Raw genomic sequence first — 13,254 nt, 5'->3', positions numbered from 1 at the left:
TACCTTTAAACTGCCCACTTTGTGACATCATTCTCCCACCAAATCTACTGCCACCTGGTAGAATCTTGGGGTTTCCATGGAGTTGCCTGTAAATAAATTTGGATCATCGCAAGTGACCAGTGACCAGTGACCTTTGTACTGGACACATGTACATTTGGCTGCAATCATTCCAGACATCCTCTTGTATCATCTCCTCCTCCCTTGTATCTGCAGTTAATTTTTCCTCTTCTCTGACCATGTCAGGTATGGAAAGAAACTTTGTAAAGTTTTTCATTAGATTTTTTTTTCTGCCTGTAAATTTAGTAGTAGATTCAAAATGAATAATGAAGGAAAGTATTGAACTAGAAATCTGGAGACCTAATTTCAGTTTTGACTTGGACATTTACTATCTCTGTGACTTTGAACACTTTGGACAAGTCACTGTCTCACAAGATCTGTTTTTCCTCATCTAATGTTACATCCAATGTTATATTAGGATGCTACATTGGTCTATCTCTCTGGTCCTTTTCTTTTCAATATTGAATCTCAAAGGGGACCCATGTAGAACATGAAATCAGAGACTTCTCAAGAGTGTTTCAACAGAAACAGAAAAGCCAGGTGGTGTAGAAAATTAGCAATATATACTGAGTTGTTTCGCCCATAATGGTCACCTTCAGTTAATATTTCAATCTTAGTATTTTAAACTTAGTGCTGCTCAAGAAGTAATATTCACTTGTTTTTGGAGTTTTCTACCTAAATGAGTTGAGAAAACAGGGAGATAGGATGGAGAGCACTGGGCTAATGGGAGGCATGTAGTCAAACATAAGGAAGTTTAGGACTGTCTTCATCAGCAGAGGAAGGAGAAAATACAAGAATGAGGAGAGAAATCAAGGAGGAGGTCTCAGGAAAACAGTAGTTTGGGATGGAATGTTGACAGGATCCAAAGATTTTAAATTAAAGCAGAAACAGCACAGAGAACAATCTGCTTAGAGCAGGGCAAAATATCATTGATTTTCACAAATGCTTCTATTAATAGACTAGGAAGGAAAGTAAGGCCAGAACAAGGTATCACCAGGAAAAATAGCTTATCAGAAAAGTCATACTCAGTATTTTTCTTTTATTGCCTCTCTCAACACAGATGGCACTTGACAATTTTGAATATAAATATTTTAGAAATATGTTTTAGAAATGATACTTCCTACAAACAAGAAACAAAAGTGATTATCTAGGGGGCTGATTTTCAGTGTTTCATTCATTCTGACTTTGAAACTATTAGACATTTTACCAATTAAAAATAACATTTTAAAATGATATTTTCTAACTTAAATCAGAAGGACTAATTCTTTTGTGTGATAGCAGGTTCTAAGTCAAGGTTACTTTTCATCTTTACAATTATTTCCTTCCTAACACAGAGAGCACGTTGATCAAGAGCCATCATCCATTTTTAGAGCTTGGCTACCTAAGAAGAAAAGAAAAAGGCAAACCCTGTATCTCTAATTCCACATATAGGGAATTACCTGGTGGTCCAGTGGTTAGGACTTGGTGCTTTCACTGCCAGACTGCACAGTGCTGCTAGGGGGAAAAAAAAAATCTGCATTTATCTAAAATATTGTTGTGGAGTCCTTTGGATTTTCCTACATTTAAAATCTTTTTAAACTGGATATTAGTGAAGATGGTTCTTTCAGGTTTTGGAATATCATCCTTCTGGATGTTGAAGATGATTATAATCTAAGTTCTAGGATAAATATGAAAACCATCTTGATACTTTTTAAGTTTTCCTTTCTGCTTGTGACATAGTTATATGCATTGAAATATATATTTTTACTAGACTTAGTACCTGTTACTTGCTGCATAAAAATATGAATGAGCCCAATAATGAAATTCTTTAATACATTATTTTATTGTCTACTTTGTACTGTTTTTTTTAACTGAAATAATTGTCTACATATATTGGGCTAACTATGCATTCACATTTACTGCATTCTGTTGCTTGCTCTGCATTTTTTACAGATATATCTTCTCTGCTAGTATGTATTGGCTAGGAATTCATTCAAAGTCACCTTTGTTGTGTCTTTTCAGTAACAGTATTTGCCAAGATAAAGTGAGCAATATTCACTCATAATATTGTATATATGATACAGAACTTCATTTATCACGAAACTTATGATGCTTTAACACTTGCCACATACTGAAGTTTTCATATCTATATTATACATATATATATATATTAACTAATATGTTTTTCATGACTTTTCCATGTCTTTCTAGAACTTATTAAATCTTCCTCCATAGAAATCATATGTAATATATCATTTATTCATGTATTATTATTTATTATGTAATGTATTAATGATTCATGTTTACTTATTACTGCTATTATTATTTTTGTTGTGATAACCACTCTATAGATAAGTATCCTGAAACTCAGAGAGTTAAATAACTTTTTTCATTCAAAAGGAAGTTCAGAAATTCACTTTCAGATAATCATTTTGAGGTGGGATGAGAAGTCAGGCTTGAAGAGGGTAAAGATGACCCTTTAAATTTATCACTGGACTCTAGGTAACAGTGAGGGAAATGTGCAAGCAAAGTGAGACACTAAAGATTACAATAGTGATAGCTCTACTGTTTTCAAGTGGACAGAATAATGCCTACATTATAAGTTGAATTTCTCCTGGTTTCTGGCTGTATAATGCTCAGATTGGCATCCTGGCAAGAAAGTCAGGATACTTAGATTCTGAAACCTGATAATGATACTAACATAATTAGAGAACTTGAACAAGTCAATCTGAACTCTCTTAGCCTCAGTTTCCTTACTCATGAAATGAAGCTATGAGAACAGAAGTTCTCTAAGGACCTCCTAGTTCTAAAATGCTTCAATTCTAGGAAACAGCATGCAAGTCAATACTAGTGCAGGCTGAAGGGAAAGATAGGGCAGGAAGAAGGATATTTCCTGCCTGGAGAACAATGTCTGAATCACATCACTTGGGTCTTCTGCACAATGTATGCCCAAGACGGGGGCACAGGTAGTCAACATAAGGAAGTGTCAAACTGCTCCAACCTTACAGCCATCATAACTGCCTGATTTTTGGTTTCTCAGGAAGTATTGATATTAGGGGTATCTGATAGCAAGAACCTTAAGATAATGCTGTTCCTCAAACACAGTGAGAATTTATCAATCTCACTCATCTTTTTCTTACCCACTTGTTCTTACAGAAAATTTCCAAAATCCATCTGTACTTGGAACCCAGAATTCTCTGCAGCTCTCTCTTCCTGTGGTGAGCAATGCAGCTTCCCTCACAGAAAGTGCCTGCAACTTCTCCAGGGTCTCTGCTCCAGCCCTCAGTTCAGCATGGCTATTGCCAGCAGGCTCTGACACCTCTTTGCAGCCACTCATGAGTAGTGCCTACCTTTACCAACATTCCAGCACAACTATGTTATCTGGAGTCACGGGCCAGAGCCAGCTCTCCACTTCAGCTGCTTCCTGTCCGGGTATTTTTGAGTGGGACACCACAGGAAGCACTGAAAGGAAGTCTTCTTCACTTGGAGACTTCACTGTGACAGTCATGGACCAAGACACAGCTGTTTCCTCCATGTCTATGGCAGCCCAGCATGACAAAACATTAGACATCAATAGCATGGTCCCTCTACATCCATCTCTTTCTACCAGCCTTGTTCAGGGAACACCATCTCAGATTCCAAATCAGGGACACAGCCTGTCACTTCCCCACCAGGGAGGAGGCCAGGTATATTACTATCACCAAGGCACACTGGGGCCTTTACTATCTGAAGAACTTGGCCCCTGCCTGCAGTCCTATAGCTCTGTGTCATATGCAGGAAGCAGGACCTCTGCCCAACCAGAAATGGTCATGGTACTAAAGGAGATTCAACCCACAAATATCCTACCACCAGCTTCTACCTCTGGAATCTACTACTCTGTGTCTGCTCAGCCCATCACAGACACAGGTTTTCAAGGTGAGTACAAACAGCAAGAAAGTAGAATGAGCTTGGCATTCAAAAAATGGGGTCAAATCTACAGCTGGGAAGTGGCGTATAGACAGATAGAATTTAGATCCTGGGACTTTAATAGCCACTACCTTTGCTCAGTGCTCTCTGTTTTTAGACTGTATACAACAACACCTAATGCAGGTGGAAGGCTACACACTGTAAAGGTCATTTATGCTACATGTAAGAGAACCATAGTTCAGTCCAGTTGCTCAGTTGTGTCCGACTCTTTGCGACCCCATGGACTGCAGCACACCAGGCCTCCCTGTCTATCACCAGCTCCTGGAGCTCACTCAAACTCACGTCCATTGAGTCGGTGATGCCATCCAACTATCTCATCCTCTGTCGTCCCCTTCTCCTCCTGCCCTCAATCTTTCCCAGCATCAGGGTCTTTTCAAATGAGTCAGCTCTTTGCATCAGGTGGCCAAAGTATTGGAGCTTCAGCTTCAACATTAGTCCTTCCAATGAATATTTGGGACTGATTTCCTTTAGGATGGACTGGTTGGATCTCCTTGCAGTTCAAGGGACTCTCGAGAGTCTTCTCCAACACCACAAGCACATACCCAAAGGTACCACGTTTTTCACTGCTCTAGTTGATCAGTTCCCCCCTGTACTACCATGCTGTGTCTCCCCCTTCCCTGATCTATTGCTATAGTCTTCTTGGGAGGTGTTTCAGAACTCTTATTATGATAGTGCCAGTTTAACTCTCCCTCACTTCCTTACTTTACACCAAGATTTAAGTCCTTGTGGTCTGAGATCCTGTCCGGAGCAGGCAGGCTGAAGATTCTTTGTTTATATATTTTATCAGGAAGAGCTCTACTCCCTCTCATAGTTCATGGTGTGAAGCGTTTTTAGTCTCTCAGGAAAGCGGGGAGAATTGAAAGGACTCTACATGAGAATGCTAGGCTTTGTAAGACATGTTATATTTTTTAAAATATGACTCATTTTAATTTGGCTTATAAGATCCCTATGGAATACAAAGAAAGCCAAAAATCAGTGACATCAAATGATCACCAGTAAGAATTAGAACAGTCACCTCTTAGCTCCTAGCATAAGACAGTGTCTACCATCCTTAAAACTAGGTAGTCGAAATGCCTTGCCCATCATTGAAAAGTACATGATTACTGTGCTGGTGTCTGGGGGTGGAGGGAGCATCTCAGTCTCCAGGGACTGACTTCTTCCTTGATTCCTCTGTAGTGACGGAGACTTCCCTGAGGATGGAAAATTCCCTGGGATCGAAACCTCCAAGCCAGACATTTTGTCCGTCAGAAACTTCAAAATTCCCTAGGTCCTGCATTAGCAGAAATATCCAGATACTTGAGAGTAATCCACCACTTGAACTTGGGGACATTTCAATGATAGCTCCAGTCCAGAGTGCCAGTAATCTCCTGGCACTGCCTCCAGTTCCAAGCCAGGAACAAACAGAGAATAAGAATTTGGATGATATTAAAACTAAGTTTTCAAAGCCTCTGGATGATGCTTACCAGATCCCAATAGAAAACCACGAACCTCCACTAGTCCCTTTAGAAATCTCTGATATTCACGAGCTCCTGGCCAGCATTGATCCCCTCAGCCAAGAGGAGCAACTTGTTTCTGAAAATGTGAATCTGGGAAAGAATAGCCTGAGTTTTGAGGACTTAGGGACACTTGAAAATGGGTTTGAATCCAGCAGTGGCTTTGCAGACATTGCTACATTGGTAGAGGATATTCACCTTCCCCAGTTCTTTCATTCTTTGAAAGACCTTGATCAATCCGAAGCTCCAAAGTTGATCATAGCCAAAGATACCAGCGCTGTTAAGGTGAATCAGGTGCAGGAAAAGCCAAATGTCATAAAGGCGCCCTCTGATCAACCCAGGAAGAACAAACATAAAGCCTCTGAGTCTGACAGTGATGCTCCCAAGGCCAAAATCCAGCCAAAGAACCCAGAGTGCCTGTCAGGGGGAGAAGTGATTATATGCAATGCTGCAGTCAGTGACAAGGCTCCTGTGAACACAGCCAAACAGCCGAACAGCAAAACTCAGAAAGCTGCATCTGGCAGGATCAACAAAACTAAGAGCCATGGGCAGGAAAAGACCAAGAGGACCAGAGAAAACAAGAAGGCTGAAGAGAATAAGCCATCAGGGAACAAAGTCAAGGCAGAGGAAAAGCCAAGCATTCCCAAGATGAAGCGAAGGAAAAATCAACCTGACTTTAGCCAAGAGAACTTTAAAAAGCCTCGAAGCTGCCTAGGCATGCACATGCTGGAGTCTGTGCAGGTTTTTCATGCACTGGGGAAGAAGAGTGATAAGAAAACTGGACTCAATTCCTCTCGGGTCCTGGGAAATTCAAGCAACCCTAAAGACCCCCAGCCACCCCCTGCTATCAAGTCATGGCTCAATACCCCACGTGAGGGTAAAGGTCCTGAGAAAACTCAAGTCAAAGCCCAGAAACCAGATGACAGTGCTGCAAAAGAGAGTCTATCTCCTTCGCAATATGAGCTGCCTCCTCCTGGGAAGGTCAAGTTAGTACCTTTGCCTTTTCCTACCTTGGACAAGCCTCAGGCTCGACCTGTTCCTCGGAGGCCACAGTCTCTGGCCTCATATCGGCCTGCTGTGGCTTATCCTGCCTGCCCTGGTTCTACTAACTCAGCTCAACCTGCTGCAGTCAATGCATCCCAGCCAGCTCCTGCATCTTTGCCAGGTCCTGTCAAACCAACTCAGACAACTGTGACCAATCCAACCCGACCGGGTTTGACCAAACCTACCCGGCCTAGCGTCCCTCAGCCTGCAGCTCCTCAGCCTGTACCCTACAGAACTTCATCTTGCACTTCTCTCCAGCGGGAGTCTCTTCCCCCTGCTGTGACCAAGCACCAGTCCCCACCCAAGCCTCAGACCCAATTTCTACTCCAAGACTTCTGCTTCCAACCCATTCCTTGGAGGAAACCCAATGTTCCTGAGCCAGTAATGTCAAAGCCCATCACAAAAGAGCAGCGGCCAGAGCGGGAGGCCATGAAGAGGCAGGCTCAGCTAGAGCGTGAGAATGCTGCTAAATACACCTCTTTGGGGAAAGTGCAATATTTCATTGAGAGGGAAAAAGAGATGGAAATTGCTCAATACTATGGGTATGCCATGTAAGAGCTGCTAGGATTGTTGGTGCCACCTGGGGTACCAGTTGTTTTTCCATATATAGATAGATATAAATTTCTCTATTTATTCTGATATATTTTAAAACTTAAAACTGGACAAATATAATAGAGTTAGTAGACAAATAATAAAGAAGACTTTTGAATTTGAGATGATGTTAACTGTGCCTTTTTTTTCTTTTTTTTTGGTTGGGGCAGGAATCAAAGTCTGCACAGGAAAGGAAGGGCTGAATGTTGGATGAGAGAAGGAGGGAAAAGGTGTGAAGCCTGAGGAAAGAGGAAGGAACTTGGCCCAGGGCTAGGAAGGCCAAGAGATTTTATGGATTTATAAAAGGAAGCAGAAGTGGGGGAAATGGTAGAAGTAAAATGTAGGATCTGAGGTTAGGGTTGAAAGAACAAAATTTGAGTAGAGTTGAAGATAACAGAGGATGAGTCTAGTTTGACAAGGAGAAACCGAAAAACTGTCTCCTTGAGATTGGCCTTACGTCTCACCACCAGACAGGTATTTCAAGAGGTTCAGGACACCCCTCTGAAAGGTCTGCGTTACCTAAGTGTGATGACAGAGGGGAACTGGGCAGTCTACCAGGTGAGTGGCACGGGCTCAGCGGTATCTCGGCAGCTGACAAGAGGGCGAGGGCCAAGTGAACTGCCGCAGCAGGAGGCTCAGGAGCAGGGCCTGGGATAGAAAGCACCATTTACTCAACACCTGGGCACCAGGGCAGCAATACACTGTTGAGTGAAACCTGGCAACAACAAGCAAGGCCAGTATTCCTGTGCCACTGCACTTAGTGAGGTTCAGCAACGGGCTGAGGTCACACCGCATGCGGAGGGACAAGGCCTCAATCTGAGGCCCAAAGGCCCCCCCAAAGTCCTCAGTATTTGGAAGTTCCGGTAGGCCGCCAACCTGGCTTTTAGAGCATAGCATCCGGAGGTTTCTGGTGGAAGAGATCAAACTTCTGCAGGGGCCGAAACGTTAACTTGAGGGGCTTCCTCCATTGACCCGTGCGCGTGCTGCCTTCTCTAAATAACGCCATCGAAACGTCGCCATCAACTGAAGCGCACGAGAAAAATCCTCGGCAAGTGTCCATTTTCAAGAGTGAGAGCGGTAGGCACATGCGCAGTAGGTCGCTGCTCCCGCAGCCACAGGTGGCAGGTATCCTGCAGTCCAGAGGTTCCTTGGGAGGCAGCTCAAGGGAGTGAAGATGAGGAGGTGGGGTGGCAGGGGTGGGGGGTGAGTAATTGGGGGGGGCGTGGCAGAGCGGGGGGGTGGGGTTAATGCGGGCCAGGGGTGGGGGGGAGTGGCAGAGGGTGGGCCTGAAAAGGAGGGAGAGAAAGAAACAGAGGATGGTGACTATAGGAAAATTGGCAGTTTTTCATTTGTATATTATTTTATTGTGATATGATTCACACATCTTAAAATTCGCCTTCTGAAACTCCAACTTCAGTGCCATTTAGAACATTCACAAGCCTATGCATGCAATCATCACTAGTATCTAACCCATCACATTTTCATCACCCCCGAAAGAAACCCCCTTAACCATCAGCAGGCCCTCCTCATCCCCTCCTCCTTCAGCCCCTGCAATCATCAATTTACTTTGTGTCTCTATGGTTTTGCCCTTTTCTGGACACTGCATGTATATGAAATAATGTACATGTGACCGATGTGCCTGGCTTCTCTCAGTGTAATGTTTTCAAGTTGATCCATGTTGTAGCTTGTGTTAGTGTGTCATTCCTTTTTAAGACTGTGTAATCCAACATAAAAATCCTTTCATCCATTGGTGAACATTTGGGTGGTTTCCACTAATAATTTCCATTTATCGAGAGTTTATCTTGTGCCAGGCAGCGCCAGGATAAGTTATTGACCCTATTTTACAGATACAGAGGTTTGGAGAGTGGAAAGAATTTGCCCGAGATTAAGAGCTAGCAACTGAGGGAGCTGGGGTTAGAATTCAGGCAAACTTCACGTGACAAAACGTTTGAAAAGGTACACAACGTATTCAATGTAAATTCACCCTATTCCCTAAGTTCCGCAGCCACACATTTCCCTCCTCAGAGATTTGCTTCCAGAGAAATATTTATACCCCAACATGTATGTATCACAATTTTTTTTTTTAATATATGGAACGCTTCACGAATTTGCGTGTCATCCTTGCGCAGGGGCCATGCTAATCTTCTCTGTATCGTTCCAATTTTTTTTTTAGTATATGTGCTGCCGAAGCGAGCACTATATCACAATTTATTGACTAATCTGTCTCACAGATTTGAGATGTCACCTTTATGGTAAAATAGATTCTTCTACATATTTATATTACTCTTTATAGATTGTCCTCTTTTTTGCCTTTTAAAAATATTTCCCATTTCTCTAGAATTCTTTGCATCTTATTTTAAAAGTTTTTCTCCTTTTTGGGTTTTCTTGGTGACTCAGTGGTAAAGAATATGCCTGCCAGTGCAGGAGACATGGGTTCGATCCCTGGTCCAGGAGGATCCCTCATGCTATGAAGCAGCTAAGCGCATGTGCCCTAACTATTGAGCCTGTACTCCACAAGAGAAGCCACTACAGTGAGAAGCCTGCACCCCGAACCAAAAAGTTAGACCCCGCTTACCACAACTAAAGAACAGCTCATGCAGCAACAATAAACAAATAAATCAAATTATAAAATTTTTCTCCTTTTCTTGTTTCTATTAAGACATTATATATGCTTGTATTATTTTAAACGGACTTCATTTATGAATTTATTTCTTTTATTTGAGTTCTGTCCTAAGTTCTGTTATCTTACCTAATTATAATTTATACTGCTTTTTCATCTTTTATTATGGTAAAACATACATAAAATCATTTCAGCCATTTTTAAGTATACAATTCAGTGACATTAAATGAATTCATAATGTTGTGTGACCATCACCACTATCCAAATTCAAAATAATTACATCAAAACATTGAGCAGGACCTCAAAAATGTGGGCCCAGCAGAATAGTTTTTGAATCTCCCCAAACCCTTTCATGGAAATAGATCCATCAAATACTCACGGGTGGCATTTATCAGCATTTACCATTTCCGGAACTTTTTCACCATCCTCAACAGAAACTCTGTAACCATTAAATAGTAACTTCCCATTCCCTTCACGATCCACGTTCTTTCATTTTTTGCATCATTTTTCCTACTGTCTTTTCATCCACTTTGAAATGATAGGCTACAGTTTTGATCTGTTTTGTGGCCCTATTTTTTCCAACTTGCTTTTATTGTCTGAAGAGATGACATTCTGCTCCTTATTCTCTCTTTCCTTACACTGCTTTTGTATGGGATTTAATCCCAATCCTTTTCTGCTATTTGCTTTTAGGTGAAACCAGTTTTAAAACACTGCGAAAGGGAGATGTGAGGCCACCTGGAAATAGCTTCTTCTTGGCGGTTCCATCAATCTTTCACCTGTTCTGGAATAACAATAACTTTTGCAGGAGGCATAAACCAGTGGGCTTTATCATTAGACACCATTCAGAGAAGGACCCCATGAAAGCTTAGCAAAAATGGTTTAGTTAAATGATTTTACCCAAGATGATCACACACCAACCCCAGGAAACTCAGTGAACCACAGACAAGGTGTAACGGCATCCTTCCTTTTCTCTGCCTTAGCTCTCAAGAGTTGGTCGCCTACATGTTATAAGCAATTATTATTTGGTTTCTATTCATAACTACTATCAGAAGACATAGTATCTGTGGGCCTAATCACACTGCCCTGATACAATATTCTTCTTCATTTTGGCTTCTTGCCCATCAGCAGGAACCTGGTTTATTTTTGTTCTCCTTTCACCACAGCCTGGTAATTTTTGTGAATGACTCAATCTCATCAGAAACTGAGGGGCTTTCTAGTTTCTCAACAACTGCTACCCATGGGCATGTGGTTTTGGCTGCTCTATTTCCATGAGAGGGTTTTGATGTTGTTGCTCAGTCACTAGGTCATGCCTGACTCTTTGTGACCCCTGAACTGCAGCACTCCAGGCTTCCCTGTCCTTCACTACCTCCTGGAGTTTGCTCAAACTCATGTCCATTGAGTCAGTGATGTCATTCAACCATCTTATCCTCTGTCACTCCCTTCTCCTCTTGCCTTCAATCTTTCCCAGCATCAGGGTCTTTTCCAATGAGTCAACTCTCTGCATAAGGTGGCCAAGGTATTGGAGCTTCAGCTTCAGCATCCAGTCCTTGCAATGAATATTCAGAGTTGATTTCCTTTAAAATTGATTGGTTTGATCTTCCTGCTGTCCAAGGGACTCTCAAGAGTCTTCTCAAACACCACAGTTTGAAAGCATCAATTCTTTGACGCTCAACCTTCCTGATGGTCCACTTCTCACATCCATACGTGGCTAGTGGAGAAGCCATAGTTTTGACTTATACAGACCTTTGCTGGGGATGTCTCTGCTTTTTAATATGCTGTCTAGGTTTGTCATAGCTTTCTTCCAAGGAGCAAGCATCTTTTAATTTTGTGGCTGCAGTCACCATCCACAGTGATTGTGGAGCCCAAGAAAATGAAATCTGACACTGTTCCCACTATTTCCCCATCTATTTGTCAAGAAGTGATGGGACTGGATGCCATGATTTTGAATGTTGAGTTTTAAGCTAGCTTTTTCACTCTCCTCTTTCACCTTCCTTAAGAGGCTCTTTAGTTCTCCACTTTCTGTCATTAAAGTGGTATCAGCTGCATGTCTCAGGTTGTTGATATTTCTCCTGGCAGTCTTGATTCCAGCTTGTGAATCATCCAGCCCAGCATTTTGCATGATGTACTCTGCACAGAATTTAAATAAGCAGGGTGACAATGCAGCCTTTATGTACTCCTTTCCCAATTATGAACCAGTCCATTGTTCCACGTTCAATTCTAACTTGCTTCTTATCCTGCATACAGGAGGCAGGCAAGGTGGTCTTGTATTCCCATTTCTTTAAGAATATTCCACAGTTTGTTGTGATCCACACAGTCAAAAGCTTTAGCGTAGTCAATGATGCAGAAGTAGGTATTTTTTGGACATTCCTTTGCTTTTTCTATGATCCAGCAGATGTTGGCAATTTGATTTCTGGTTCATCTGCCTTTTCTAAATCCAGCTTGTACATCTGGAAGTTCTCAGTTCGTGTACTGCTGAAGCCTAGCTTGAAGGATTTTGAGCATAATCTTGCTAGCATGTGAAATGAGTGCATTTGTATGGTAATTTGAACATTCTTTGGCATTACCTTTCTTTGGGACTGGAATGAAAACTGACTTTTTCCAGTCCTGTGGTCACTGGTGAGTTTTTCAAATTTGCTGGCATATTGCGTACAGCACTTTAACAGCATCATCTTTTAGGATTTGAAATAGCTCAGTGGAATTCCATCACCTCCACTAGCTTTGTTTATAGTAATGCTTTGTAAGGCCTGCTTGACTTCACATTCCAGGATGTCTGGCTTTAGGTGAGTGACCACACTATGGTGATTATCTGGGTCAGGAAGATCTTTTTTGTATAGTTCTTCTGTGTATTCTTGCCACCTCTTCTTAATCTCTTCTGCTTCTGAAAGGTCCTTGCCATTTTTGTCCTTTATTTTGCTTATGTTTGCATGAAATATTCCCTTGGTATCTCCAATTTTCATAAAGAGATCTCTAGTCTTTCCCATTCTATTGTTTTCCTCTATTTCTCTGCATTGTTCACTTAAGAAGGCTTTCTTATCTCTCTTTGATATTCTCTGGAACTCTGCATTCAGATGGGTATATCTTTCCCTTTCTCCTTTGCCTTTTCCTTCTTTTTATTATTTCTGTATTTTTTTCCTTCTCTCTTTTTTCAGCTATTTGTAAGACCTCTTGAGACAACCACTTTGCTTTCCTGAATTTCTTTTTCTTGGGGATGGTTTTGGTCATCATCTCCTGTACAATGTTACAAACTTCTATCCATAGTTCTTCAGGCACTCTGACTACCAGATCCAGTCACTTGAATCTACTTGAGACCCTCACTGTATAATCATAAGGGATTTGATTTAGGTAATACCTGAATGGCCTAGTGTAGTTTCCCTACTTTCTTCAATTTGAGCCTGAATTTTGCAATAAGAAGTTCATTATATGAGCCACAGTCAGCTTCAGGTCTTGTTTTTTGCTGTCTGTATAGAGCTTCTTCATCTTAGGCTGCAAAGAATATAATCAATC

General features: G+C 41.7%; 1 protein-coding gene and 1 pseudogene across 1 annotated transcript; one reads left to right on the top strand and one right to left on the bottom strand.

Moving 5' to 3' along the window:
- The first annotated feature begins 146 nt into the window (after positions 1-146).
- On the top strand, positions 147-7,094 carry CUNH2orf78 (chromosome unknown C2orf78 homolog). Its single transcript, XM_040224896.1, has 3 exons — positions 147-243; positions 3,193-3,951; positions 5,179-7,094. Exons 1-3 carry the CDS (start codon positions 147-149, stop codon positions 7,092-7,094), a joined length of 2,772 nt encoding a protein of 923 aa, XP_040080830.1.
- A 2,120-nt stretch (positions 7,095-9,214) lies between these two features.
- LOC120852386 lies at positions 9,215-9,327 on the bottom strand (annotated as a pseudogene).
- Positions 9,328-13,254: the final 3,927 nt, after the last annotated feature.

This window comes from Oryx dammah, unplaced genomic scaffold, assembly GCF_014754425.2.
Source record: "Oryx dammah isolate SB20612 unplaced genomic scaffold, SCBI_Odam_1.1 HiC_scaffold_25, whole genome shotgun sequence".
Lineage (NCBI taxonomy): Eukaryota > Metazoa > Chordata > Mammalia > Artiodactyla > Bovidae > Oryx > Oryx dammah.
Note: the sequence above shows the minus strand (reverse complement) of the source record. Positions and strands in the feature narration are given on the sequence as shown.